The 26338-nt window shown below is 40.2% G+C and overlaps 1 protein-coding gene across 1 annotated transcript; it reads left to right on the top strand.

Annotated features, from left to right (window-relative positions):
- Positions 1-5822: 5822 nt before the first annotated feature.
- LOC307138292 (uncharacterized protein) lies at positions 5823-12545 on the top strand. Its single transcript, XM_079836522.1, has 5 exons — positions 5823-5974; positions 6191-6327; positions 10682-10846; positions 10917-11673; positions 12319-12545. The coding sequence occupies exons 1-4, from the start codon at positions 5859-5861 to the stop codon at positions 11597-11599; spliced, it is 1101 nt and encodes a 366-aa protein (XP_079692648.1). The 5' UTR covers positions 5823-5858; the 3' UTR covers positions 11600-11673; positions 12319-12545.
- Positions 12546-26338: the final 13793 nt, after the last annotated feature.

The following is a 26338-nucleotide window of genomic DNA, read 5'->3' as shown; positions in this document are numbered from 1 at the left end:
ACACACACCGTACAGGAAACAGCTGTCAGGCCCACTGAGAGACAGAGACACAGTTATACTATAGAAGCAAAGGCAGAGATATATTTAGCACGCAAGTCCTGTGACGGGCCATGAAACGGAAGACTGCGAGCAGAGACGAGTTTCATCAGAGACACAACAGCCGTAATTGTGAGACGCGCGTTACTCCGTCCATTGACCTGAACACCCAGACGTCAAGTCATTATGAATAATTTAAGAACGACAGGCAGAGCATTCAACTCATATTTCATTAGATTCAGCATTCACACGCTCTCCATCGCTGCTCGTTCACGCTACCACATTTGCGTCGCAAACACAAAAGATGGAAACATCTTCTGGGAATACAGCGACTGTATGCATTTCTTAAAGGGGTCCTATAATGCCCCTTTTTACAAGATGTAAAACAAGTATCTGATGTTCTCAGAGTGTGTATGTGAAGTTTTAGCTTAAAATACCCCACAGATCATTTTTATAGCATGTTAAAATGGTCACTTTTTGAGGGTGAGCAAAACGCGCCATTTTTGTGTGTGTTCCTTTAAATGCAAATGAGCTGCTGCTCCCATCCCCCTTTCCAGAAGAGGGCGGAGCTTCAAGAGCTCATGTTAGCAGCTCCGATTACCTCACGCAGACACACACTGAAAATATCAGAAACTGTTCAGCCTTTTATGTTCAAACCGGAGTCGGACAATGAAGGAGAGACCAACGCTATCTCCTGACCAATTTGTACGAATTTGTACGACCTCACTCGTATGAATTTGTACGAAACCCAGTGACGGGTAGGTTTAGGGGCGGGGTTTGAGGTAGGTAATTCGTACGAATTCATACGAATTTGGCAACTTGTCAAATACGTACGATTTAGCAAAAAACGTGCGATATTCGTACGAGTGAGGTTGTACAAGTTCGTACGAATTAGCCACCTCGTAAAATATGTACAAATTGCCGTGAGATCGGGTTGCATCGCTATCTCATGACCAATTTGTACATATTTTACGAGGTGGCTAATTCATACACATTTGGCAACTCGTCAAATATGTACGATTTAGCAAAAAACTTACGAATTCGTACAAGTGAGGTCGTACAAATTCGTACGAATTAGCCACCTCGTAAAATATGTACGAATTGCCGGGAGATCGGTCGCAGCGTTATCTCATGACCAATTCGTACGTATTTTACGAGGTGGCTAATTCGTACGAATTTGTACGACCTCACTTGTATAAATTTGTACGTTTTGTCTAAACCCCAGTGACGGGTAGGTTTAGGGGCGGGGTTTGAGGTAGGTAATTCGTACAAAATTCATACGAATGTGGTAACTCGTCAAATACGTACGATTAACCAAAAATCGTACGAATTCATACGAGTGAGGTCGTACAAATTCGTACGAATTAGCCACCTTGGTAAAATATGTACGAATTGCTGTGAGATCAGGTTGGAGAGACTCAACACTGTAAAAAATAAATCCGTAATATAACAGAAAAAGTACCGGCAGCTTATTACCCAGACATTATCCAGTAATTTTACAGACATTTCCCATTAACCCTAAAACACAATGCAATGAAGTTCAAAATGCAGGAAAAACACCTGTAAAAAATAAATATGAAAAATTCAGTCAAATGAATACAGTACATTGTGCCCTATAAACAGGACGTTTCTGAATGGTTAGTTGATGAATATATGTAGCTGATGTGGAGTTAACCATCTTCAAGTCATTGATTAGCATATCCTGTCATGATAATCTATAAATCGTCATGTGGGAACTGTTGTAAGATGAGCCAGAGAATATCTGCTGCAGGAAGACTGAACAGGTATAGTTTAGTTTAATTATGTTGTAGTCTTGCTTTTATGACATAATATTGCATTTGTGTCACGTACCGTATTGCAATAAATGTGACAAATAACAAAACATGTAAATGTACCAACAGCTGGACGGAAGAATTCAATTTCATATCTCAAAGCCATATCGACAATGCCCACACCTTTTGCAAAATGTGTCACACCGACTTCGAAGTGAAGTTGAGCATCTCCAATGACCTGCACAGTCACTAGATCTAAAAAATTGAGCAACGTTGGGGTATTTTGGAGGAGCGAGTCAGAAAACCAGCATCACATAGTGATCTGGACACTGTTCTGGAGGAGGAATTGCTGAAAATCCCTCTGGCCACTGTGAAGGACTTGTATCTGTCATTCCCCGGATGAGTTGATGTGGTTTGGCTGCAAAAGGAGGCCCTACACCAAACTAATGAATTGTTGTGGTCTAAAAACTGAAGGGGCAACCCTGTATGCTAATTAATGATTAAATCATTATCAACTTTGGAATGACTTGTACAGCCAATTTGATCATTCCTAAAAATGTAAAGCAGCAACTGAACTTTTTTTTTTTTTTTTTTACAATGTAATATATCATCTAATGGCAACATTGCATAAACGTCATGTTAACAAAATTTTCAGACCAGGGTTTGTATTATGGGGAAAAAAAAATCAAGTGAAAGGCTTTGCTTGTTGGCACAGTCGTTACAGTAAAGTTTACAGCTCACATTCTGAAGTTGATGCAAGTAAACTTTGTTCTGTCAGTCCAGATCCCTGATCCCTCACTAAAGCTGCACCTGCAGCGCAAACGTCTCATCCTCAGCACCAGGAGCATCCGCACCAGGAGTCTGCGTCAATTCACAGGTTAAATCCCACGGGACGTGAAACTCCCACACGTTCCTGCAGTCGGCCTGTCATGTGTCTACAGCGGAGCGTCAAGCGACAGATGATTCCCACATTATTACACAAACGTGTGACGGGACACTCCAACATTACCCTCACAGGAACGGGATACTATTACAGCCAGAACTGGAAGGAAATGAAATCAAAACTGCCATTCTTATTTGTTCATGGAATATTGCAGTATTTATTATAAATGATTCAGTTATTGTGATCTATAATCAAACTAACTTCCCGTTCCTCTTACAGCTCATCTCTGATTACATGTTTACTGGCGTGGGGGCGGGGCAACCTGTCACTCACATGAGATCGACCAATAGCAAACCACAGCCATCCAATCAAATCCCCACGGACAAAATCAAGCCCCGCCCCTACATTTGTTCTTGTTTGAGAAGCCGTTTCACTCTGACATACACTCACCTAAAGGATTATTAGGAACACATACTAATACTGTGTTTGACCCCCTTTTCGCCTTCAGAACTGCCTTAATTCTACGTGGCATTGATTCAACAAGGTGCTGAAAGCATTCTTTAGAAATGTTGGCCCATATTGATAGGATAGCATCTTGCAGTTGATGGAGATTTGTGGGATGCACATCCAGGGCACGAAGCTCCCGTTCCACCACATCCCAAAGATGCTCTATTGGGTTGAGATCTGGTGACTGTGGGGGCCATTTTAGTTCAGTGAACTCATTGTCATGTTCAAGAAACCAAATTGAAATGATTGGAGCTTTGTGACGGTGCATTATCCTGCTGGAAGTAGCCATCAGAGGATGGGGACATGGTGGTCATAAAGGGATGGACATGGTCAGAAACAATGCTCAGGTAGGCCGTGGCATTTAAACGATGCCCAATTGGCACTAAGGGGCCTAAAGTGTGCCAAGAAAACATCCCCCACACCATTACACCACCACCACCAGCCTGCACAGTGGTAACAAGGCATGATGGATCCATGTTCTCATTCTGTTTACGCCAAATTCTGACTCTACCATCTGAATGTCTCAACAGAAATCGAGACTCATCAGACCAGGCAACATTTTTCCAGTCTTCAACTGTCCAATTTTGGTGATCTTGTGCAAATTGTAGCCTCTTTTTCCTATTTGTAGTGGAGATGAGTGGTACCCGGTGGGGTCTTCTGCTGTTGTAGCCCATCCGCCTCAAGGTTGTGTGTGTTGTGGCTTCACAAATGCTTTGCTGCATACCTCGGTTGTAACGAGTGGTTATTTCAGTCAAAGTTGCTCTTCTATCAGCTTGAATCAGTCGGCCCATTCTCCTCTGACCTCTAGCATCAACAAGGCATTTTCGCCCACAGGACTGCCGCATACTGGATGCTTTTCCCTTTTCACACCATTCTTTGTAAACCCTAGAAATGGTTGTGGGTGAAAATCCCAGTAACTGAGCAGATTGTGAAATACTCAGACCGGCCCGTCTGGCACCAACAACCATGCCACGCTCAAAATAGCTTAAATCTCCTTTCTTTCCCATTCTGACATTCAGTGTGGAGTTCAGGAGATTGTCTTGACCAGGACCACACCCCTAAATGCATTGAAGCAACTGCCATGTGATTGGTTGATTAGATAATTGCATTAATGAGAAATTGAACAGGTGTTCCTAATAATCCTTTAGGTGAGTGTATGTCACAATAGAGAAGAAAAGACCATCACAATTTCTGCTTCATGCCGACTTCAGTAAATAATATCTGTATCCCACAATGCAAATCACTCAACTTGAATTTCCTTTTTAAATATGATGATGAATGAACAAGAGGAAAAATCAACCAGTTGGATTATTGTTTGTGGTTTATCACCGTGCCAGCCTCTTTTCATTGCACGAAAGGTTAAAATATAATAAAGTGTACAGTAAAAAACACAACAAATAAAATAAATTAAAATGATTTGAGGGTTTTCACAAATAGTAGATTCTGGCATGAACGTTAAATACCCATTTTCCTTGCTGAATTAAAACATACAGCATGATGACATCACACGACAATAGATATCGCCATGAAAACAATGTCACAATACAAATAAAACTTGAATTGGGTTCAAAAATACACTCGATAAAAATAGTTCTGTATAGTAACACCCAAATACGAGTTTCCAAGTTAAAAATTGGACACGGACAGTACCCTCTCTAGTCATATCTAGGAAGCTCTGGGATCATTTTGATACCTAAGTTCCCGAGTTGGGAGGGCCATCATTTTTAAACATGGCAGAAAGGAGAACGATTGCTGCTGTTACTGCTATTCTTTATTTGTTTTTTCCCCCCACAACAACTACATCTCCGTGTCTTGTCATTAAAGTAGTGCATATTACATATATTATATATATTTGAAGCGTACTGTATGTTTTACACAGCGAAAATAGCCTGGACGAAATTCCAGAATTGTCTGCAAGTCGACTAATGTTTATTTGGTTGTCAATAAATGGGACGTTAAATATAATGTTGGCTTTAATACGATTTCCCCCATTAATAGGCCAGAGTAAACCTGGTGTTCTGCGTGATTCCTGTTCTTTCCGACAATAAAGCACTTGAATGCGACGAGTTCGTAATCACAACTTCAGAAGTGGGAACTAGGAAATGTGAATGTTTTATGAGCATTAATGTTTATTGATAAGTAATAGTATTAATATTATGATTAATGTTGTGATCATAAACATTTCTTTAGTTTCAGTGAAAAACAGCAACAGTGAAAGTGAAACTGAGCGAACACACACACACACACACACACACACACACACACACACACACACACACACACACACACACACACACACACACACACACACACACACACACACACACACACACACACACACGTATCAAATATTGCATTGCTCACTGTTACAGTAGCCTATGCTCCAACACTATACATCTGCTTAAACTCTAGTTCATAACAAGCATGGTTAAAAATATGAAAATGTTTATGTTTGTGGTGGCCATTCTAGTGGACATGTAACATTAAAATTTTTTTTTGTCTACAATGATTGAAGAAGAGCAGATAAGTAGATAAAAATGGCTCATGAGGGATCAGGTGTTAAGGGGTTAATGCTGGTCCATTTAGCTCGGAAGTAGGATGTCGTAGCTGGGAATGACGTCACACTCGAGTTGACGGAACAACAAGTCGGAAAAGCCAACATGGAGGCGTCCAAGGAAACCTTTGTTGTGCTTCCAGTTTCGCAATACAAACAACTACAGAACAAATACGAAGTCCACTTAAAAAACATCACGGAAGAAGAAAGGAGACGCAGAAGGTGGGTAGTTTTTCCAAAACGGCATTTTAACCGGTCGTTTTGTTACCAGCACACAAAGGGTGCGGGCTCGTTGTAATATTTCCGATTTCATTTTAATCTGCTACGTGAGATATGTTGTAAATGTGCTTAAGGTTTCCCATAAGATGAGAACTCATTTTGAACTTTGTGTAGCTGTGACTGTATTCTTCACTTAAACACAGTTTATCTCTGACTTAGGATACTGATATCCTCCGTGTTGCGATCAACGCAGCGACTGATCCTGAAGAATGAGACGGAGGGGGAACTCGGAGGAACCGAAACAACAACAGCAACCCCGACTTCAGAATGCAAAATGGCGGCTCAGCGCCTCAACAGTAAGTGAAACTGTAGGAATGTATTATAATAGCGCTTCTGCTCGTCTGTCTCGACCTCAGTGGTGCACACATGACTATCCAACCTCAGTGTGTGGACATGATACTTCTACATCATGTGGGCAAAATACCTAAACTAATAATTTCTCGGGCTGGATCACGGAATCGCAACAAGCACGCTCCTCACGCAGCACCGAATGAGCCAATGAGCATGACGGGTTCGAAATGAACGAATCAAAAAGAACCGACTCAGAAGAACGAAGCGAATATGAGTCGGTTCCAACTGTCAAAGTTTTCACAGATGACGCGTTTGAACGGTCATCAATATCGTAAATCCTGCAACGTTTTTTATATTTTAATTTTTAAAAATATGTATATACATTTATAACACTAATACTTTGTATTTTAGTACTTTTAAAAGTAAAAAAACGTAAAAAGTTACCGTTGCTGTGAGGGTGTTTCTACAGCGTCTATGGGAGTGATGGTAAAAAATTAACACTTTCTCTCTTTTCACTGCCGTTGTCAGTCTCACTTTATTTTCCCCCTCTTTTTGAACGTTGTGAAATCACTATTGTGGCATTTTTCTTTTGCTATTTGAGCAAATGGGCACACATACACACTAAAATGAACGTATTCTCTCATTCACAACTATATTAGTTAACCCAACTATAGCGACTTAAATGCGAAAAGGGTCTATTATCTAAATCTGTATGGGCTGTTAATTTTTTTGAGGTTTTGATATTGTGCACAGTTTATCCGTTGAACATGGAGAGTTGTCATCATGTTTGTTCATGTGAATTAACTAACCCAAAGCTTTACGGCTGTTCACTTCAGAATTAAAATGTCCTGATATTTTACTCACCCCCATCTCATCCAAGGTGTTCATGTCTTTCTTTCTTCAGTCGAAAAGAGATTAAGTTGAGGAAAATATTCCAGGATTTTTCTCCGTTATAGTGGACAACAGAAACCAAGGGGTTGAAGGTCCGAATTTCAGTGTCAATGCAGCTTTAAAGGGCTCGACACGATCCCAGCTGAGGAATAAGGGTCTTAATCTAGTGAAACAATTGGTCATTTTCTACAAAAATAAAATAAAAATGTATATTCTTTTTAACCACAAATGCTTGTCTTGCACTGCGGTGCGCCACACATTATGTAATCATGTGCAATTATTCTATTAGTAAGCTTCCTATAAAACTCTCCAATTATCATCAGCAAATGCTTTTGGCTTGAGGACTTATTTACAAGCATAATTTCTCGCCACACAATTTTTTTTTATACATATTCTATCTACATAATCCTTGTTTCTTAAAAACTGGTTCAGGAATGGAGAGATGTTGGTAAAGCAGCTGTTTGACAATGATGGTAATCTATTCAACTACTCTGACTTTATTTCAAGATAGCAATTTCCAGTATCTAGAAAAAAATAGCTGAATCTAGTTTTCAAGGCCATCTCTTTGGAAATGCTCTTCAGAAACAACAGTGGCTCAAGGATTTCTGTTTGTCCCCCAGCCCTAAATCCACTTTCATTGTTAATATTTGTTTCTCTTTACAAAAATGCAATTACGTAATCATGTCTTTATTTTTGAACTTTATTTCCTCATTTCTGGTCGTCATCTCTTATTGGAACAATATTTTTTGATGATATTAAGTGGTCGTTTGTTTGATCACTCCCTCAGAAAATGTTCTTAGCAAATAAAGTCGAAGAAATATCTTAAATTATTTATAGATTTTTTTGCAGTCATTTTAAAGCAACACTGATACATCCTGCTCTTTTTGTGAAGTTTGTTATGAAACTGTAGGTCATTTGTTTTGTCTTTTGTCTCCAAAATGTATACTGTGATTTTTCCTAGTTATCTTATTTTGGGTTTTATATTAATGATAAGAATCTAATCAAAGTTTTTTTATAGACCTCCTTTTATTTATAGGAAAGTTTTATCTCCATAAATGTAAATATACAAAAAGTAACAGTTTCAAAAGAAGAATTGAACTTGTACTTCAATACAATACAATGTCTGTAAATAAGAAAGCCATAAAAACATACAGAAATTGTGCTGTTTAATATTCTTTTGTAATATGCTTTATTTTTTTGTGTGCCTTCTTTCTTTTATTTCTCTTCTTTTTTTCCCCTTATTAGGCTTCTTTATATAATTTCCCTTGTTGTCTACATTCTCAAAAAAAAAAAAAAAAAAAAAAAAAGTGGCCGGCACTGTACCCTTAAGGGGACATTTTTGTACCTCTAAGTCAGTGGTAGGCAAGTTTGGTCCTAGAGAGCTGATGTCCTGCAGGGTTTAGCTCCAACCCTACTAAGCCACCACAGTGTAAAACTCCCAGCATGCATTGCAGCATCAAGTATGTCACCATTGTTGAGATTCATATGCTGATTCTTGATATCACTGTGCTTCTAAACTTTTATCCCCCCAGGATGTATTTAAAAATCAAAATTCAGAATATCTGATCTGTGGCAAGAAGGTATTGTTGGTGAATATTATTTATTAACATTTTTAGTCAGTGATGAGTTTAGTCAAACATTTTTCTTCATGACAATTTTTGTTTATGGCTTCTTTTGATTTGAACAGTGTTTTATTAACACTGTTTCAAAAACCACAAACTCACATAAAAAGCCAAGAGTCAAACTGCCCAACTGAATGAAACATTGATCACCATAATGGTGACCAATACAACATCAACATCTAAACCTCTGTTAATTCTCAATAAGAGCTCTATAGACGTCTTTCAGGGTTGGAGCCGCTCACTAGGACTGCTCTAAAACAGTCAAAACAATGGTATAATTGTACCCTAAGGACCAATTGTGTACCTTTTTTAAAGGTACAGTTAAAAGTTTTGTTCCTCAAGGAACACAATTGTACCTCCACTGTACCTTTTTTTTTCTGAGAGTGTATTGAGCCATAATTTGTTTATTGTCTGAAAGATTGTTTGTGTGTTACTGTATCTTATGTTTGTTAAAACTGTAAAAAAAAAAAATAATAATAATAATTACGTAATCATGTCGGAAAGGTCACGTGTGACGTGAGTGGAAGTACCGACCCAGTGTTAACAAAGCGAACATGCATGGACTAAATCAAACGACCTTTACAAAAAACGATAAAACAATGATGTCGGATGATTTTCAAATTGGAGGAGAAAATGAGCCGAGTTTTTCAGCACTGGGTCGGTACTAGAGGTCTACAAAATGACAATTTTTTTTTTCTCTGTTCTTGCGGAGTATGTAGCGGCCTTAACGCGCATGTGCAGTCTCAAGCGCGCACACTTCATAATAATATAATGAATTAAATGTCTTGTTAAATCTCTATTTCTGGTCAGACTCGGCTCAGAGGTGATTTTAAATAAGTAATGCTACCGTCCGCGGCCATGGCTCTGAACGAGCAATCGTTATTACACTTTAAAAAGGCAAACAGTTGAATTTATCTTATGTGAGTTGACTCGAGATACCAAAAAAACTGCAAAAGTTGCATTTGTCATCCGTCACCGTGACAGCAAGTGGACTTTTGAAGCTGGAATAATGAGTGGATTAAGCTCGGCAAGAGAGGAATAACATGGCAAGGAGGATTGTATGCTTCACAGACAGGCACAAAGGAGAAGACCGAACTAGAGGCAAGACAAAAAGTTGGGTGGTAAGACAAATTTTCGCGACTTATTGACTTGTTAATAACAATTTTCTGTGGAATATGATCGGGTCCAGTCGGGTCTGTGTCTGCATGGACCCAGCTTTCAAATAGTAGAAGGGTCCGCGTCGGTTCCAGGTAGTACAATTTTAAGGCATTTCTCGGTTCTGCTCGGGTCCAACTTTTCAAATAATAGACCGGTCCGGGTCAGTTCCGTGTGTCACATTTACGGGTCTCTTTGGGTTCGGGTACAAATTTTCGGACCCGTAAAGAGCTCTAGTCAGCACTTCGACTGTGACCTTTCCGATGTGATTACGTAATGCGTTGAAGTCCAATATATGGAGAAAAATCCTGGAATGTTTTCCTCAAAAAACTTAATTTATTTACGACTGATGAAAGAAAGACATGAACATCTTGGATGACACGATGAAGTGAACTAATTCACTCAAAAATGAAACCTTTTGTCATTACTTAGTTACTCATGCTCAAGTTGTTCCAAACCTGCATGAGTTTCTTTCTTCCGCTGAACACCAAAGAAGATATTTTGAGGAATGCTGGTAACCAGATAGTTCCGGCACCCATTGACTTCCATAGTGGTGAATAAAAATGCTATGGAAGTCAACTGATCTTCTTCAAGAAAGAAACTCGTACAAGTTTGGAACAACATGAGGGTGAGTAACTTATGAAGAAGAAACAAACGGGCTATCCCTTTAACAGCGTTTGTTTTGTTCTAGTATATCTGGACAACAACGTGAACATGTTCATGGATCCCCAGAGGAGCACTGCATTCACCGGTCCCTTGTACCAGACGGCATCCGACCCCACCACATACTACTTAAACGAGGACATGACAATCATGATAAACATGGTTGAAGCGGAAGACTTGCACACCATAAAAGGTTAGAAAACAATACTACTAATGCTAACAATGTTGTGCTTGCTAACCGGTCGCTTTCATGCGTGTTTCAGAAGGCCAAACGGAGAACAGTGATGCTCCACCCAACACATTACCATCACTCATTCCTTTGCCAGCAAATGACGGCTTCAGCAAAGAGCAGACGTTGTTTTTGATCAACCTTATGCGGCAGCACATCGAGAGAGAAGGCGAAGGCCTCCCCAAAACTCTGGAAGAGCTGAATGCTCGGCTTAAATCGGCAATGCGCAGCAAAAAGCACCTGTGGAGAGATGCCGCGGATAAGTTGTCCACACATTTCTTGCAGTCTTTCTGCCCTGACAAGGTGGCCAGGAAGTGGAACACACTCATAGAGGCCTACAAAAAAATAAAAGATAGCAATAAACCTAGAGAGAAGGGGAGTATCCGTTTCAAGTTTTATTCGGAAATGGACGCCCTTCTGAAAGGGCAGCATGAAGTGGTCTTTCCTGTCGTCGGCACATCAGTCGGTCTGAATGTACGCAAACCCGAAGCGTGCAGCAGTGATACGACAGAGACACCGCCAACTTCCACATCGACACCACCCACTTCCCCACCAACACCTCCTCTTAAGCGTCAAAGGGTGGACTGTGAGTTGATGCAGTTCCTCCAGGACTCAGAAGAAGCCTGTCAGCGGCGTCATGACGAGACTCTAGCACAACTAAGATCGGCTCAGCAGGGTTTCGAGGCTCTGATGACAAAGCTGCTGGACAAACTGTAATCGTTTAAAGGGTTAGTTCACCCAAAAATGAAAATTCTGTCATTAATTACTGACCCTCATGTCGTTCGACACCCGTCAGACCTCCGTTCATCTTCAGACACAAATGAAGATATTTTAGTGTAAATCTGATGGCTCTGAAAGGCCTCCATTGGCACAATGCACTTTACACTCTCAAGACCCTTAAAAGGCACTAAAGACGTTGTTACAAAGTCCATCTCACTACAGTGGTTCTACAATAACTTTATGGAGTGACGAGAATAGTTTTTGTGCGCAAAAAACCCCTAAATAACGACTTACATAGTGATGACGATTTCAAACACGGCCTCATGAAGCTTCGTGAGTCGAATCATGATTCGGATCGCATGTCAAACCGCCAAACTGCTGAAATTTGGCGATTCAAACTGCTGAATCGACTCACTGATTCATAACGCTTCGAAGCTTCATGAGGCTGTGTTTTGAAATCGTCATCACTATGTAAGTCGTTATTTAGGGTTTTTTTTGCGCACAAAAACTATTCTCGTCGCTCCATAAAGTTATTGTAGAACCACTGTAGTGAGATGGACTTTGTAACGACGTCTTTAGTGCCTTTTAAGGGTCTTGAGAGTGAACCGTGCCATTGAGCCAATGGAGGCCTTTCAGAGCCATCAGATTTCAACTAAAATATCTTCATTTGTGTTCTGAAGATGAACGGAGGTCTGACGGGTGTCCAACGACATGAGGGGAAGTAATTAATGACAGAATTTTTGGGTGAACTAACCCTTTAAAGTTGTGCAAATGTGTGTCTAACTTATTTGAAGAGACAAAGCGTAATGTGTGTTATATCACTATATTTTGATGTTGCACAAGTTTAACTGTGCCATTTTTGTTTATGTGACAAAGAATAGTTTTGCACTGTTTTGTACAAAGTACATTTAACAAAGAACAAATTAAAACAAGTCATATTTCTACTTTGTGTCAGATTCTTTGTCTTGTGATTGTTTGGATTTTCCCTGTTAAGTTCATACAATAAAGAGCTGAAGGCATGACTGCAATTCAGTCATTTTTTGTTTTGTTTATTTGCATTTTTAAAGTGCAGAAGTCAGCAACTCATGTTGTTCACAAGCGGCTCCTCCCGCAGTTTCTCTTGAAGCCGATACGGAAGTGACTTAAACTGCAGTTCATGGACTGGCCACTAGAGACAGACTCCTGAAGAGCAGAATCTCATTGAGCTCATGTTAAAATGCTCAACTTTACAGCAGAAGAACACATGTTTACAGTCTGGGACACATTGTGCTTTTGGTCTATATGGCTAATTTTGCCCTTCATGCCGACTGTGAGGGGGTGAATTATTGTATAACTCATTCGTTTACATCATATAAAGCTTTAAAGTTATGCATAATTAAGGGCGTGGCCACTTTGAGTGACAGGTGGATTGCCTTTTGTCTGTTGTCCAAACAAGCGGACCGAGGCCGCTAAAAAGATGTGTCTCGGCTCTCTTCCAAACCAACTCTGGTGCGGTTCGATTGATATATGAACGCAACACGGACCAAAGACATGCAAACAAACCAAAAACAGGACGTGAAGTTCACAAGATGCGACGCTACAAGTCAGATGATTTGACGACGCGGAAAGATCGGTGTATCCAAAATGAGTAGAGGGCAAACGAGGAGGTAAAGTGCCTCATCAATATATGCACAACGGAGGAAATCCTGCTGCTGTTCTGAATGTTTTGAACATTTTATGAGCTCTTTGTGAGTTCTCAGCTGGTAAAAATAAAACCACATGTACATGTAAAAACCAAAATCTACATCAGTGAGGGTGTGGGAGGATGACAGTATGACAGCGCTGCAGGGCTGTTTTGACTGCACGGAGTGGAGTGTCTTTGACTGTGCGGACCTCAACTACCATGCAGATGTCATCACGTCTTATATTAACTTCTGCGTGGATAATGTGATCCCGACAAAACGTGTAAAACAGTTTGCTAATTCTAAACCTTGGATTACGACTGACATTAAGAAACTGTTGGCGGATAAAGAAAGAGCGTTTAAAGCAAATGACAGACGTGGGGGGAAGCTGATTCAGCGGGAAATACAGACCAAAATCAAACAGGGCAAGAGACAATATAAAGACAAAGTTGAACAACAACTCAAGGAAAACAACTCGCGCTTGGCGTGGAGGGGTATTAAAACTATTATCGGCCAAAATCAACACTCTAACACCCCGGTACATACAGTCGAGCAGGCGAATGCTCTGAATGATCACTTTGCGAGATGGGAGAGTGACGAGCCAGTCACTCCAATCAGCCTTAGTGGAAGTGCTCCAAGCGCACCAATCACGGTAAGCTGTGAGGAAGTGGGGCGGATCTTCTCCCATATAAGGACAAGGAAAGCTGCCGGCCCTGACAGGCTGGAAGGCATCATCCTAAAGAGCTGCAAAGAACAACTGAGCCCGGTGTTCAGAGGACTGTTTCAGAAATCAATTGACACGCACACAATACCAGTGATATGGAAAACAGCGGAAATTGTACCACTTCCTAAGAAACCCAAACCAGTTGGACTAAATGACTTTAGACCAGTGGCACTCACTTCTGTTGCCATGAAGTGCTTTGAGCGGATCATTTTAACACGTCTTAAAATACAAACTCATGCACACATGGACACATTACAGTTTGCGTACAGAGAGAGGAGGGGAGTGGAAGATGCTGTCACAACCCTCCTGAATGGAATTTATAAACATCTGGAAACACCTGCCTCTCATGTACGCATTCTGTTTGCAGACTTCTCTTCAGCTTTCAACACCATTCAGTCACACATGTTGATAGAGAAGCTGACCCAAATGGGTGTAAACCTCATTTTGGTGCAGTGGATTCAGAACTTTTTAACAGACAGACAACAGTATGTGAGGGCGGGTTACAGTCATTCTAGAACCATCATTACAAACACGGGTGTGCCACAAGGATGTGTTTTATCACCATTGTTATTTATTTTATATACTAATGATTGTGTTAGCCACAACTCCAACTGCTCACTAATTAAGTTTGCAGATGATGCTGCACTAGTTGGTTTTTTAACAGACAGTGATCAAGACTACAGGTCTGAGGTTGACCATTTCCATGATTGGTGCAATCAAAATTCACTTATTTTAAACGTGTCTAAAACAAAAGAAATGGTGATTGATTTTAGGAAAAGGCCCCGTCCATTGCAACCTATCACTATTCATGGGACACTCATTGAGACAGTGGAGGAGTATAAGTATCTAGGCACTATTATTGATCACAAACTCACCTGGTCTTCTAACACATTGGCACGATACTCAAAAGCACAGCAAAGGCTTCATTTTTTAAGGAAATTGCGCAGTTTTAATGCAGACACCACAACTCTGACATTGTTTTATTTAACTTTTATTCAGAGTGTGGTGACTTTCGCCATCCAGTGCTGGGGGGGTGCTCTTTCTGTCCAAAACAGAAACATGCTGGACAGGGTGACTAAGATGGGCAGGAAGATCACTGGATCCGAAATAAAAAACATAACTACTCTCACCGAACAATATACCCTCAATCTGGCCCTGAGGATACTGGATGATCCATCCCACCCACTTTTTTCAGAGTTTTCCCCCCTGCCCTCTGGACGTAGATTCAGAATGCCCCGGACTAAAACCAAACGTGCCATTATATCTTTTGTGCCAAGGAGCATACAGTTACTGAACAAATCAAGCTCAGGCACATAGATATTTTAAATGTGCACCTTTTACCATTTATTATTTACTTAATTTTATGCATTTTTAGCTACTGGACTGATGCGCTGTCATTACTGTGTTGATCTTGTTGTTGTTGATGTCAATGTTCTGTATTCTTTACGTCCTCAATGCGGTTAGATGTTTGTTGTGTCTTTTCTTTACTATTTATCTATTGTTATTTATTGTTGTTTGTGCTTAAATGTTCAATGTGGCTCCACTGAGTGCAAGACAAATTCCCCTTGGGGCAATAAAGGTTCATTCATTCATTCATGTGTGAAATGATGGCGTTTAATCCAGCACACAGCATTGTTTTGAATGTTCGGTAAGCAGCTCCGTCTCAAAATATACGTCATAAAAGACGACCAATCAGGTTGTGACTGTATCCCTATGCCTTTGGTTCGGTAACTTTAGGTTCGCTGTTAAAAATGCCAGTGTCAACGCTAATCGGACCAGGGCCCGTATTCATAAAGAATCTTAATGCAAAGAGTCGCTCCTAGTGACAAAATTCTAAGAAAATTTTTAGAAATGAGGGCGTTTACTCTTAAAATTAACTAAAAAAATCCTAGTAAAGAAAAAAGTTATTCAGAAAGCATCTTAAAGGGTTAGTTCACCCAAAAATAAAAATTCTGTCATTAATTACTTACCCTCATGTCGTTGGACACCCGTCAGACCTCCGTTCATCTTCAGACACAAATGAAGATATTTTAGTGTAAATCTGATGGCTCTGAAAGGCCTCCATTGGCTCAATGCACGGTTCACTCTCAAGACCCTTAAAAGGCACTAAAGACGTCGTTACAAAGTCCATCTCACTACAGTGGTTCTACAATAACTTTATGAATCGGCGAGAATAGTTTTTGTGTGCAAAAAAATCCTAAATAACGACTTGCATAGTGATGACGATTTCAAAACAAGGCATCATGAAGCTTCGAAGCGTTATGAATCAGTGAGTCGATTCAGCAGTTTGAATCGCCAAATTTCAGCAGTTTGACACGTGATCCGAATCATGATTCGGCTCATTGATTCATAACGCTTCAAAGCTTCATGATGCCTTGTTTTGAAATCGTCATCACTATATAAGTCGTTATTTAGGGTTTTTTTGCGCACAAAAACTATTCTCGTCATCACACTCGCCACCAGCTCTGAACTATCATCCGGTTCATGCTAGTGGAAAAGGGCTATATGAGGCTTCAAAACTCTCTTCAGAACCCTATGGGTGACGTCACGGACACTACGTCCATATTTTTGTACAGTCTATGGTTGTTCAAATATAAGACGCATACAAAAACTAGACAGTTTGAAATCTACATTGAGCATTTACAACTCCACTATCTAGATAAATAAAGATATAATGTGAAAATAGCAGTATTTTCTTTGCACAAAGTGCAAATTATTGTTAGATGCTATTTACATTTAGTGCAAATAGTGGCAGATATTATTTGCACGGTGCAAATAATATCTGCCACTATTTGTACTAAATGTAAATAGCATCTAACAATAATTTGCACCTCATTTGTACCTCAGTTGTAGTATATTAACAGTATGCAATAATAACAACATATCCAATGTACACTACAGAGCAAAAGGCACATTAGTATTTTCACCCCGAAAAATGGTTTTAAGCCAGTTATATCTTTTGCTGCCAGTAGGAAATATCAGTCTACATTTCCAAACATTAATTGTAATAATCTATGCATGCACACGGAGTCTGACAACAGCCGGTATGATCTGATCTCACCATCATTGAGTCTGTCTGTGATTACATGAAGAAACTGAGAAATCCAGAAGAACTGCCTCAAGATGCTTGAAGAAACCTTCCTGTAAAGCTGCCTGAAAAACTGCATGTGTAGCTATAGGAGAAAAGCTGTTAAACGCAAAGGGTGGTCACCAAGTACAATCTATTTATGACATTATTTTTGAACGAATCCTCACTTTACAGCATTTTAAGTGCCTAAAACCTCTTATAGCTTTGCAGGTCGAATACAAAGTTAGCTTCACTTCCTGAGATACCTTCATCTGATCGATTTTTTTTTTAATGTATTTATTTATTTATCAGGGACAATGCAGTCAAACATAGTTACAATACAATTACTGCAACTAATGAGCAGCATATAGAGTGTCAGAGAGTCAGTTTGTATGTATGTTTTTGACCAACGTTTTCCACTTTTGATGTCATTTCTAGCGAGAAATTAACATTGTAGTCACGCCGCCTCAGAAGTCTGTCCGAACTCAGTTTCGTGAGGCACCTTTGTGCGCAAGCGCTGCCTGCAAAGTCATTGCCTGATAGGCCAGCACATGGGCGTCTGAACCCTTGTGTGTGGGTGGGACAAGACCCGCCCACTTTTTAAAATCAATGACATTTGACCCACTCACTTTTATCGTCTCTAATTCAGCGTATGTCTGTACCTACCCCTAACCGATAAACACATGCTAGACGCTTTATTTACACTTTTCTAATATTTTCTTCATTTGTATTGAAAATAAATGCCTTTCCGATCTGATATGTGATGTGAAAAGGGAGTACACTCTAAAAAAAGCTGGGTTAAAAATAACCCAAGTTGGGTTGAAAATGGACTAACCCAGCAATTGGGTTGATTTAAGCAAACATTTAACCCAACCCCTGGGTTAAAACAACCCAAATGCTGGGTTAAAACAACCCAATTGCTGGGTTAGTCCATTTTCAACCCAACTTGGGTTATTTTTCACCCAGCATTTTTTAGAGTGTGGCATCAAGTTGACGCAAATCAACCCGAGGTTTGAATCCGCCTTTTGCCTAACTCACTCTACACTCTAAAAAATGCTGGGTTTAAAAATGACCCAAGTTGGGTTGAAAATGGACTAACCCATCATTTGGGTTGTTTTAACCCAGCGGTTGGGTTAAATGTTTGCTTAAAACAACCCAATTGCCGGGTTAGTCAATTTTCAACCCAGCATTTTTTAGAGTGCATGGGTCTTACCCCTACACTATTGCCACTCTCAATGATACACTCTAAAAAATGCTGGGTTAAAAATAACCCAAGTTGGGTTGAAAAAATGGACTAACCCAGCAATTGGGTTGTTTTAAGCAAACATTTAACCCAACCCCTGGGTTAAAACAACCCAAATGTTGGGTTAAAACAACCCAATTGCTGGGTTAGTCCATTTTCAACCCAACTCGGGTTATTTTTAACCCAGCATTTTTTAGAGTGTGGCATCAAGTTTTGACGCAAATCAACCCGAGGTTTGAATCCGCCTTTTGCCGAACTCACTCTACACTCTAAAAAATGCTGGGTTAAAAATGACCCAAGTTGGGTTGAAAATGGACTAACCCATCATTTGGGTTGTTTTAACCCAGCGGTTGGGTTAAATGTTTGCTTAAAACAACCCAATTGCCGGGTTAGTCAATTTTCAACCCAACTTGGGTTATTTTTTAACCCAGCATTTTTTAGAGTGTATGGGTCTTACCCCTACACTATTGCCACTCTCAATGATACACTCTAAAAAATGCTGGGTTAAAAATAACCCAAGTTGGGTTGAAAAAATGGACTAACCCAGCAATTGGGTTGTTTTAAGCAAACATTTAACCCAACCCCTGGGTTAAAACAACCCAAATGTTGGGTTAAAACAACCCAATTGCTGGGTTAGTCCATTTTCAACCCAACTCGGGTTATTTTTAACCCAGCATTTTTTAGAGTGTGGCATCAAGTTTTGACGCAAATCAACCCGAGGTTTGAATCCGCCTTTTGCCGAACTCAAAAAAAGAACCCAAGTTGGGTTGAAAATTGACTAACCCAGCATTTGGGTTGTTTTAAGGAGGATTTGCAAGCGTCCAGAACACAATACACACACGCAAATGCACACATGCACTGGAGATTTTGCCAGATCTGCTTCACCAATATTGATATTATTACAGTATCAACTGAGGGAACTTAGCACCCCTGTAGAACTGTAGAACCATTTTACGGCAATTTCATCACAAGATATTCAAACTGCAAAGCAACACATTATCTCAGATGGACTCGCCAGTCCGTGGTTTAATCTTCTCCAGAGTCCTGCAGATGGATCTTCAGCGTCTGCGGACGAACGACCTGCGGTTACTGACACATGAACACCAGAAGCTGAAAAAAAACTCATTACACTTTATCGTAGAAACGCACGGGTTATCTTACAAATGTTCCTCCGCCTGTTCAGAGAATGAAGGAGATAAAAATGTTTTCACATCGCCAAACAGAGAACACATTCACTCACATTTCAGGTTCAAGCTGGACTATAAATCGCTGCTTCTGTCACCAGGAAAAGCAGAGTTATTTAATCGAGACTATATATTTCTGATTACAAATAGAGGAGGAAGAAGAAACAGCAACAAATCTTCAGATGGTTTTAAAGAACTGCTGCTTTACAGGCCTAGAATTGATTTTCACAACAACAAAGTGGGTTCATATCTTTCTCTCTCTCTCTCTCACACACACACACACACACACACACACACACACACACACACACACACACACACACACACACACACACACACACACACACACACACACACACACACACACACACACACACACACACACACACACACACACACACACACACACACACACACACACACACACACACACACACACACACACACACACACACACACACACACACACACACACACACACACACACTCTGTACATCTTTGACCGTTACACATGAAACATATAAAAGAGTGATGAGAAACTGTCAATGAATCAACCTACTCTAAGATACTTAGATAGCCTAAAAAAACACCAAATAAAACAAAGCATTGCGAGGAGGAATCAGCATGGCCTCCTTATCAAAATGATCAACCACACTTACCTGACAGCAATCACATGCCACATCAACACCTGTCACATGCCTTTCAACCGCCCTTCAAAATAAAAGCTCTCGTAAACACAAAAAAAGGCCCTGAGGATCATTTTCATCTTCCATTAAAGCTACACTGTGTGATATTTTCCCCCATCTAGTGGTGAAAATGTAAATGACCATCCAGTCAATATTAGTTTCTGTTCCTCTCAATTCCGATTTCGTTTTAACTCCTACGGTGGCCGAATTAGTCCAAGATTAATATGGCTTCCAGTTCGACCTCGTCCACATTCGACACGGTGCCATCGAGTGTTAAAACGCCAGAGGCGAAGCTTGAATTCATTAATATGTCCCTCTTTGGCTAATGTACTTTCAAGATGGAGGGGCAACATGGCGACCCGCATTCGAACCCCTCACCCGTATGTATTTTCAATAAACTTACGAGAATACTTTATTACTTGAAAGAAGTAAATATACATTAATGAGCACATATATTTTTGAAAGAACTAAGTGTTTTTAGCTAAGAATAAACTAAAAAAGTTACACAGTGTAGCTTTAAGAAAGTTTAATTCACTTTGTTCTGTTAAATATGAAGCAGCACAACTGTTTTCAATAGACTGATAATAATCATAAATGTTTCTTGAGCATCAAATCCTCATATCAGAGTGATTTCTGAAGGATCATGTGACACTGAAGACTGGAGTAATGATGCTGAAAATACAGTTTTGACTTACATTTTAACACACAGTATATTCACATAGGAAACACATTCTAAACGGCAATAATATTTCACTGTTTTTACTGTATTTTTGATCAAATAAATGCAGCCTTGGTGAGGCTTTCAAAAAACATCTCATATCATTTGATCTTGGAAGAGTTTCATGAGAAATGTTTGAGGTCTCTGACTTCAGACTTTGGGTATCTTAGCAGAAGCCGTTTGAGATTACTGGGCTCGTTTTTCTGGAGAAACATCTCAGAAGCAAGCGTAACTGGGTTAAAGTATCTCAATTGGTCTCCCAGTTGATTCACCACAGCTGAATAAACGATAAAAACATCACTTTGAGCGTTGACATTTACAGAGACACCAGCCCGCAGCCATGACAACATCATTACGGGGACCACGCACTGGTGCCAGCTAACATGCCAAATGACAGCCTTTAAAAGCTGAATATTACCTGAGTGCTGAAAAGGTGTGTGTTTGAGAGTAGGAGGCGGATTTCCATCTGATTATCCTACTGGCTGAAAATAGCACATGTGAAGCCAGCGCTGACAGAACGGGACGCTGGAAGATAGTTAGCATCAGCCGCGTTCTCCTGCACTGATTTATCACTCATACTTACAGAAGATCACATCACATGATGCTGTAGAGGACGAGGTCATAAGTTTAAAATCATCAATTTAATGGGTCATATCATGGAAAAAACTATTTGATGCTTGCTCAAACTTTCAAAACTCACAAAAAAAACCAACAACAAAAAAACAATCATCGTGTTCTGTACAGGAAACAGAAATGATTAGTTCATCTCTCGAGTCTTCTCGTTCGAGTGGTTAGTTCAAGTCCCCATAGGCTGAATGCAGAAATAGTTCATCTCTCGAGTCTTGTTCTTTTGTCACGTGACGTGACAGCCGTGTTGGAAACAGAAATGAGTTTATTCACAACCTTCCATTCAAAAAAGTGAGTAGGTTTTTTTATGTTTGTTTAGTTCAGTTTTTAGCTAGTATAATAATTGATTTTCATATGAAGCCTGGAAACATTGGGTTGTTCAGAACGGATAGGCATAACAAATGTTTATTGCACATATCTTCTGATGATTTTATAATAATAATTATATTACAACATGCAGTAATGTTGTATATGTTGCGAGACAATAAACAGGGAAGCGGTCACGTGAAAAAAAAAAAAAACGAACGAGAAGACTCGAGAGATGAACTAATCTTTTCTGTTTCTGGTGACTGCATAGCCTTGCCTATGGGGCTGGGACTTGATGAACAAATGACTCAAACCCGAAGACTCGAGAGATTAACTAATCTTTTCTGTTTCCGGTGACTGCACAGCCTTGCCTATGGGGCTGGGACTTGATGAACGAATGACTCAAACCCGAAGACTCGAGAGATGAACTAATTTTTCTGTTTCCGGTGACTGCATAGCCTTGCCTATGGGGCTGGGACTTGATGAACGAATGACTCAAACCCGAAGACTCGAGAGATGAACTAATCTTTTCTGTTTCCGGTGACTGCACAGCCTTGCCTATGGGGCTGGGACTTGATGAACAAATGACTCAAACCCGAAGACTCGAGAGATGAACTAATTTTTCTGTTTCCGGTGACTGCATAGCCTTGCCTATGGGGCTGGGACTTGATGAACGAATGACTCAAACCCGAAGACTCGAGAGATGAACTAATCTTTTCTGTTTCCAGTGACTGCATAGCTTTGCCTATGGGGCTGGGACTTGATGAACGAATGACTCAAACCCGAAGACTCGAGAGATGAACTAATCTTTTCTGTTTCCGGTGACTGCATAGCCTTGCCTATGGGGCTGGGACTTGATGAACGAATGACTCAAACCCGAAGACTCGATGGATGAACTAATCTTTTCTGTTTCCGGTGACTGCATAGCCTTACCTATGGGGCTGGGACTTGATGAACGAATGACTCAAACCCGAAGACTCAAGAGATGAACTAATTTTTTCTGTTTCCGGTGACTGCATAGCCTTGCGTATGGGGCCGGGACTTGATGAACGAATGACTCAAACCCGAAGACTCAAGAGATGAACTAATCAATTCTGTTTCCAGACGCATATTGCATATGAGGCTGTCACGGCCCAGATCAGACATGATGACAGAACTAACGGCTCATACCCAAGACACGAAAGGTGAACTAAACTTTCCTGTCACCGTCCTGCTGGCAGGACGCTTTGTGCTCTTTTTTTCAATAGCCTTTTTTCATATCATATATTTTCGTAATCATCATAAATTAGGTATCATTCGAAAGCTTACCAACTCAAAATTCATCCAGTGAAAACCGTTTTGAAATCGGACGTTGCGTAACCATGGAACCATGGGCGGTGTCAGGTTTCATATTACAAACTGTATTTTAACTACTTAAATAATCAAAACATTTTCTAATCTTGACAAAACACATATAGTTGGAAAGGTCTGAGTCTCAAGGTTCCATATTTGGTGATTGTTTTGTGATATTTGGACAGAAATGTAGTAATTTGTTACAGGAAAATGCATTTAAAAAAATCAATGGACTGTGGATGACACCCTGTGGCTATTTCTGTGGTACAGCGCCTAAACAAAATCTCATTGGAACTTGGACTTGAATTTGGAACACAACTTGGTTAGACATATGGCTTTGATTATATAGTAATTTTAGAGCATTTTTCATGTAATATATATATATATATTAAATAAAAAATATTTAGTACAGTATTTTTAATTTACAGTAAATTTAAACTTTTTCATACTTTCACTTTTCCTTTTTCTTCAGCAATAATCTGCAGATTGTCTTATTTGAAATGAGACCAAACTTAGGTCTATATTCCAAAGCATTCTTGAATTACAGTCATTTAAGTTTGGATAGTTTTTTAATTTCCCAGCGGGCACTGGAGGAGGACAACATTACCAACTTCACAGAATTAACAGAGGTTTTGATAATGTTTTATTGAAAATGTTTCGCTTGAAGTCGCCATTATGGTGATCAGTGTTTGACCCTTAACTTTCTAACATAATTTGTTTTCCTGGCTGCTGTAACTGTGTTTGTTATGACAAGAAGAGCAATAGGAAATGTGATCAGGAGATGTTGGCTATATGGTGATAAAACTATAATCATTACTTAACGTTCTGATTTGTTGACATAGATTTTGTTAATTTTAAAGTGATGATTATATCTGGATTACCAACAAGCAGCTAACATCATCTGATCATATTTTCTCTTGCTGTTTTTGCCTTAATAAACACAAGTCAAGAGCCAAATAGCCCAACTAGAGCAAACACTGATCACCATAATGGCGACTAAACTATTTTTTCCAATAAATCATCAATATCTAAATCTTTGTAGATGTATGACAGAAATAGGTTAGTAATAAGTGAAGCTGGTAATGCTGTTTGTGGAGTTGTCCACGTCCAATGCCCACTGGGAAACTTCCCGCTAAAACTTTATAATAATTTTAGGGTATAGTAGGCCTAATGTTATCCTACCTTTTAGGAAAACATTGTGGGAACAAAATTGGTCACTGCTCTGTGTGTGTGTCCGCGGTTTGCAGTGTATGTGTTCACTGCTCACTACTTCTTAACTTGGATGGGTTAAATGCAGAGGATCATTTCCGCGGGTTACCATACTTGGCCTTCACGTCACTTAAAATAAAACTTGCCACTGAAAACACTACCAGAACACAAACATTTCCAGCTGTGTTCATTCTTTCACTGTGTGAAAGTCGTAAGACGCATCAAAGACAGTGATTGGAAGGGAAACTCGCGTCGGCGTGCTCCAAACCCGTCTTAACAAGCTAATTAAATCAGTTTTTTTTCTTTCTACAACATTCCCTGCTTGTTTATTTGTGATCTGTGTGTGTGTGCAGCTGAAATTGCACACACACAGACCAAAGACTCGTCTGAACTTCAGATCAAGCCTCTTCCGCTGCGCTTAATGAGTTCGACCTGCAGTGACGGGAGCGCGGCGGTCCGCACGAGCACATGGATAGAGGTTAATAGATCATCTAAACGGGCCGCGAAACATCTAAAAACACACAAAGTATACTCAATAACATATTTTAATGAGACTATACTGGCTATTTGTATAATTTCCCCCCCTGAAGTCCACTTAATGTTACAGTCAAGGTTACCTGTGTCGTAATTTAGGATTCCACCTTGCAATTAAACAGGCTGTTTTTGACGCTGTGGCGTAAAACTCCATATTTAAAGGCCCACTATAGTGCTTTGATACGCGCAGCATTATTCAATGTGTTGATGTAATTTCCCCTGAAACAGGAAGACAGGGCAGGACATATGAGAGCTCCTCCCCTTTTTTTAAACAGCCAATAGAGTTTGTTTACATCACAGTTTGACTACCTGAGTTCTACTACCAGACAGTATTTCTGTTTGGTAAAGCTGCAGTTTCCTCCTAATCTCGATCCGTTTATCATCATAATCTCCTCCATATCGCTTTGAAAAAAAGCATTCTGTGCAGAATTCAAATGGTCCGATATGTTTTGTTGTCTGCGGCTGCGCTAACTCGCGCATATGATCCACTCTCGCGTCTCTGGACCGGAGTGGATGAATGGATGGATGGATGAGTGGATGGATGGATGGATGGATGGATAGATGGATGAGTGGATGGATGGATGGATAGATGGATGAGTGGATTGGTTGATGAGTGGGTGGATGATGGATAGATGGATGAGTCGATGGATGGATGGATAGATGGATGAGTGGATGGATTGATAAGTGGGGGGATGGATGGATAAGTGGATGGATGAATGGATTGATGGATGGATGAGTGGATGGAGGGATAGATGGATGGATGGATGGATGAGTGGATGGATGATGGATAGATGGATGAGTGAATGGATTGATGGATGGATGAGTGGATGGATGGATGGATGAGTGGATGGATTGATGAGTGGGTGGATGATGGATAGATGGATGAGTCGATGGATGGATGAGTGGATGGATTGATGAGTGGGTGGATGATGGATAGATGGATGAGTCGATGGATGGATGGATGGATGGATGTGTGGATGGATTGATGAGTGGATGGATGGATGAGTGGATGGATGAATGGATTGATGGATGGATGAGTGGATGGATGGATGGATGGATGGATGGATGGATGGATCGATGGATGAGTGAATGGATTGATGGATGGATGAGTGGATGGATGGATGGATGGATGGATGGATGGATCGATGGATGAGTGAATGGATTGATGGATGGATGAGTGGATGGATGGATGGATGGATGAATGAATGGATGAGTGGACGGATTGATGAGTGGGTGGATGATGGATAGATGGATGAGTGGATGGATGGATAGATAGATGGATGAGTGGATGGAATGATGAGTGGGTGGGTGGATGGATGGATGAGTGGATGGATGAATGGATTGATTGATGAATGAGTGGATGGATGGATGGATGAGTGAATGGATTGATGGATGGATGAGTGGATGGATTGATGAGTGGGTGGGTGGATGGATGGATGAGTGGA

This window comes from Gobio gobio (assembly GCF_949357685.1).
Source record: "Gobio gobio genome assembly, chromosome: 1".
Taxonomy (NCBI): domain Eukaryota; kingdom Metazoa; phylum Chordata; class Actinopteri; order Cypriniformes; family Gobionidae; genus Gobio; species Gobio gobio.
This window is presented reverse-complemented; position numbering and strand designations above follow the sequence as displayed.

Coding starts and splice junctions, on each gene's coding strand:
- LOC307138292 (XM_079836522.1), top strand. CDS start 5,859: ATGGAGGCGTCCAAGGAAACCTTTGTTGTGCTTCCAGTTTCGCAATAC. Junction 5,975..6,190: donor GAAGAAAGGAGACGCAGAAG/GTGGGTAGTTTT, acceptor TCTCTGACTTAG/GATACTGATATCCTCCGTGT. Junction 10,847..10,916: donor AGACTTGCACACCATAAAAG/GTTAGAAAACAA, acceptor TGCGTGTTTCAG/AAGGCCAAACGGAGAACAGT.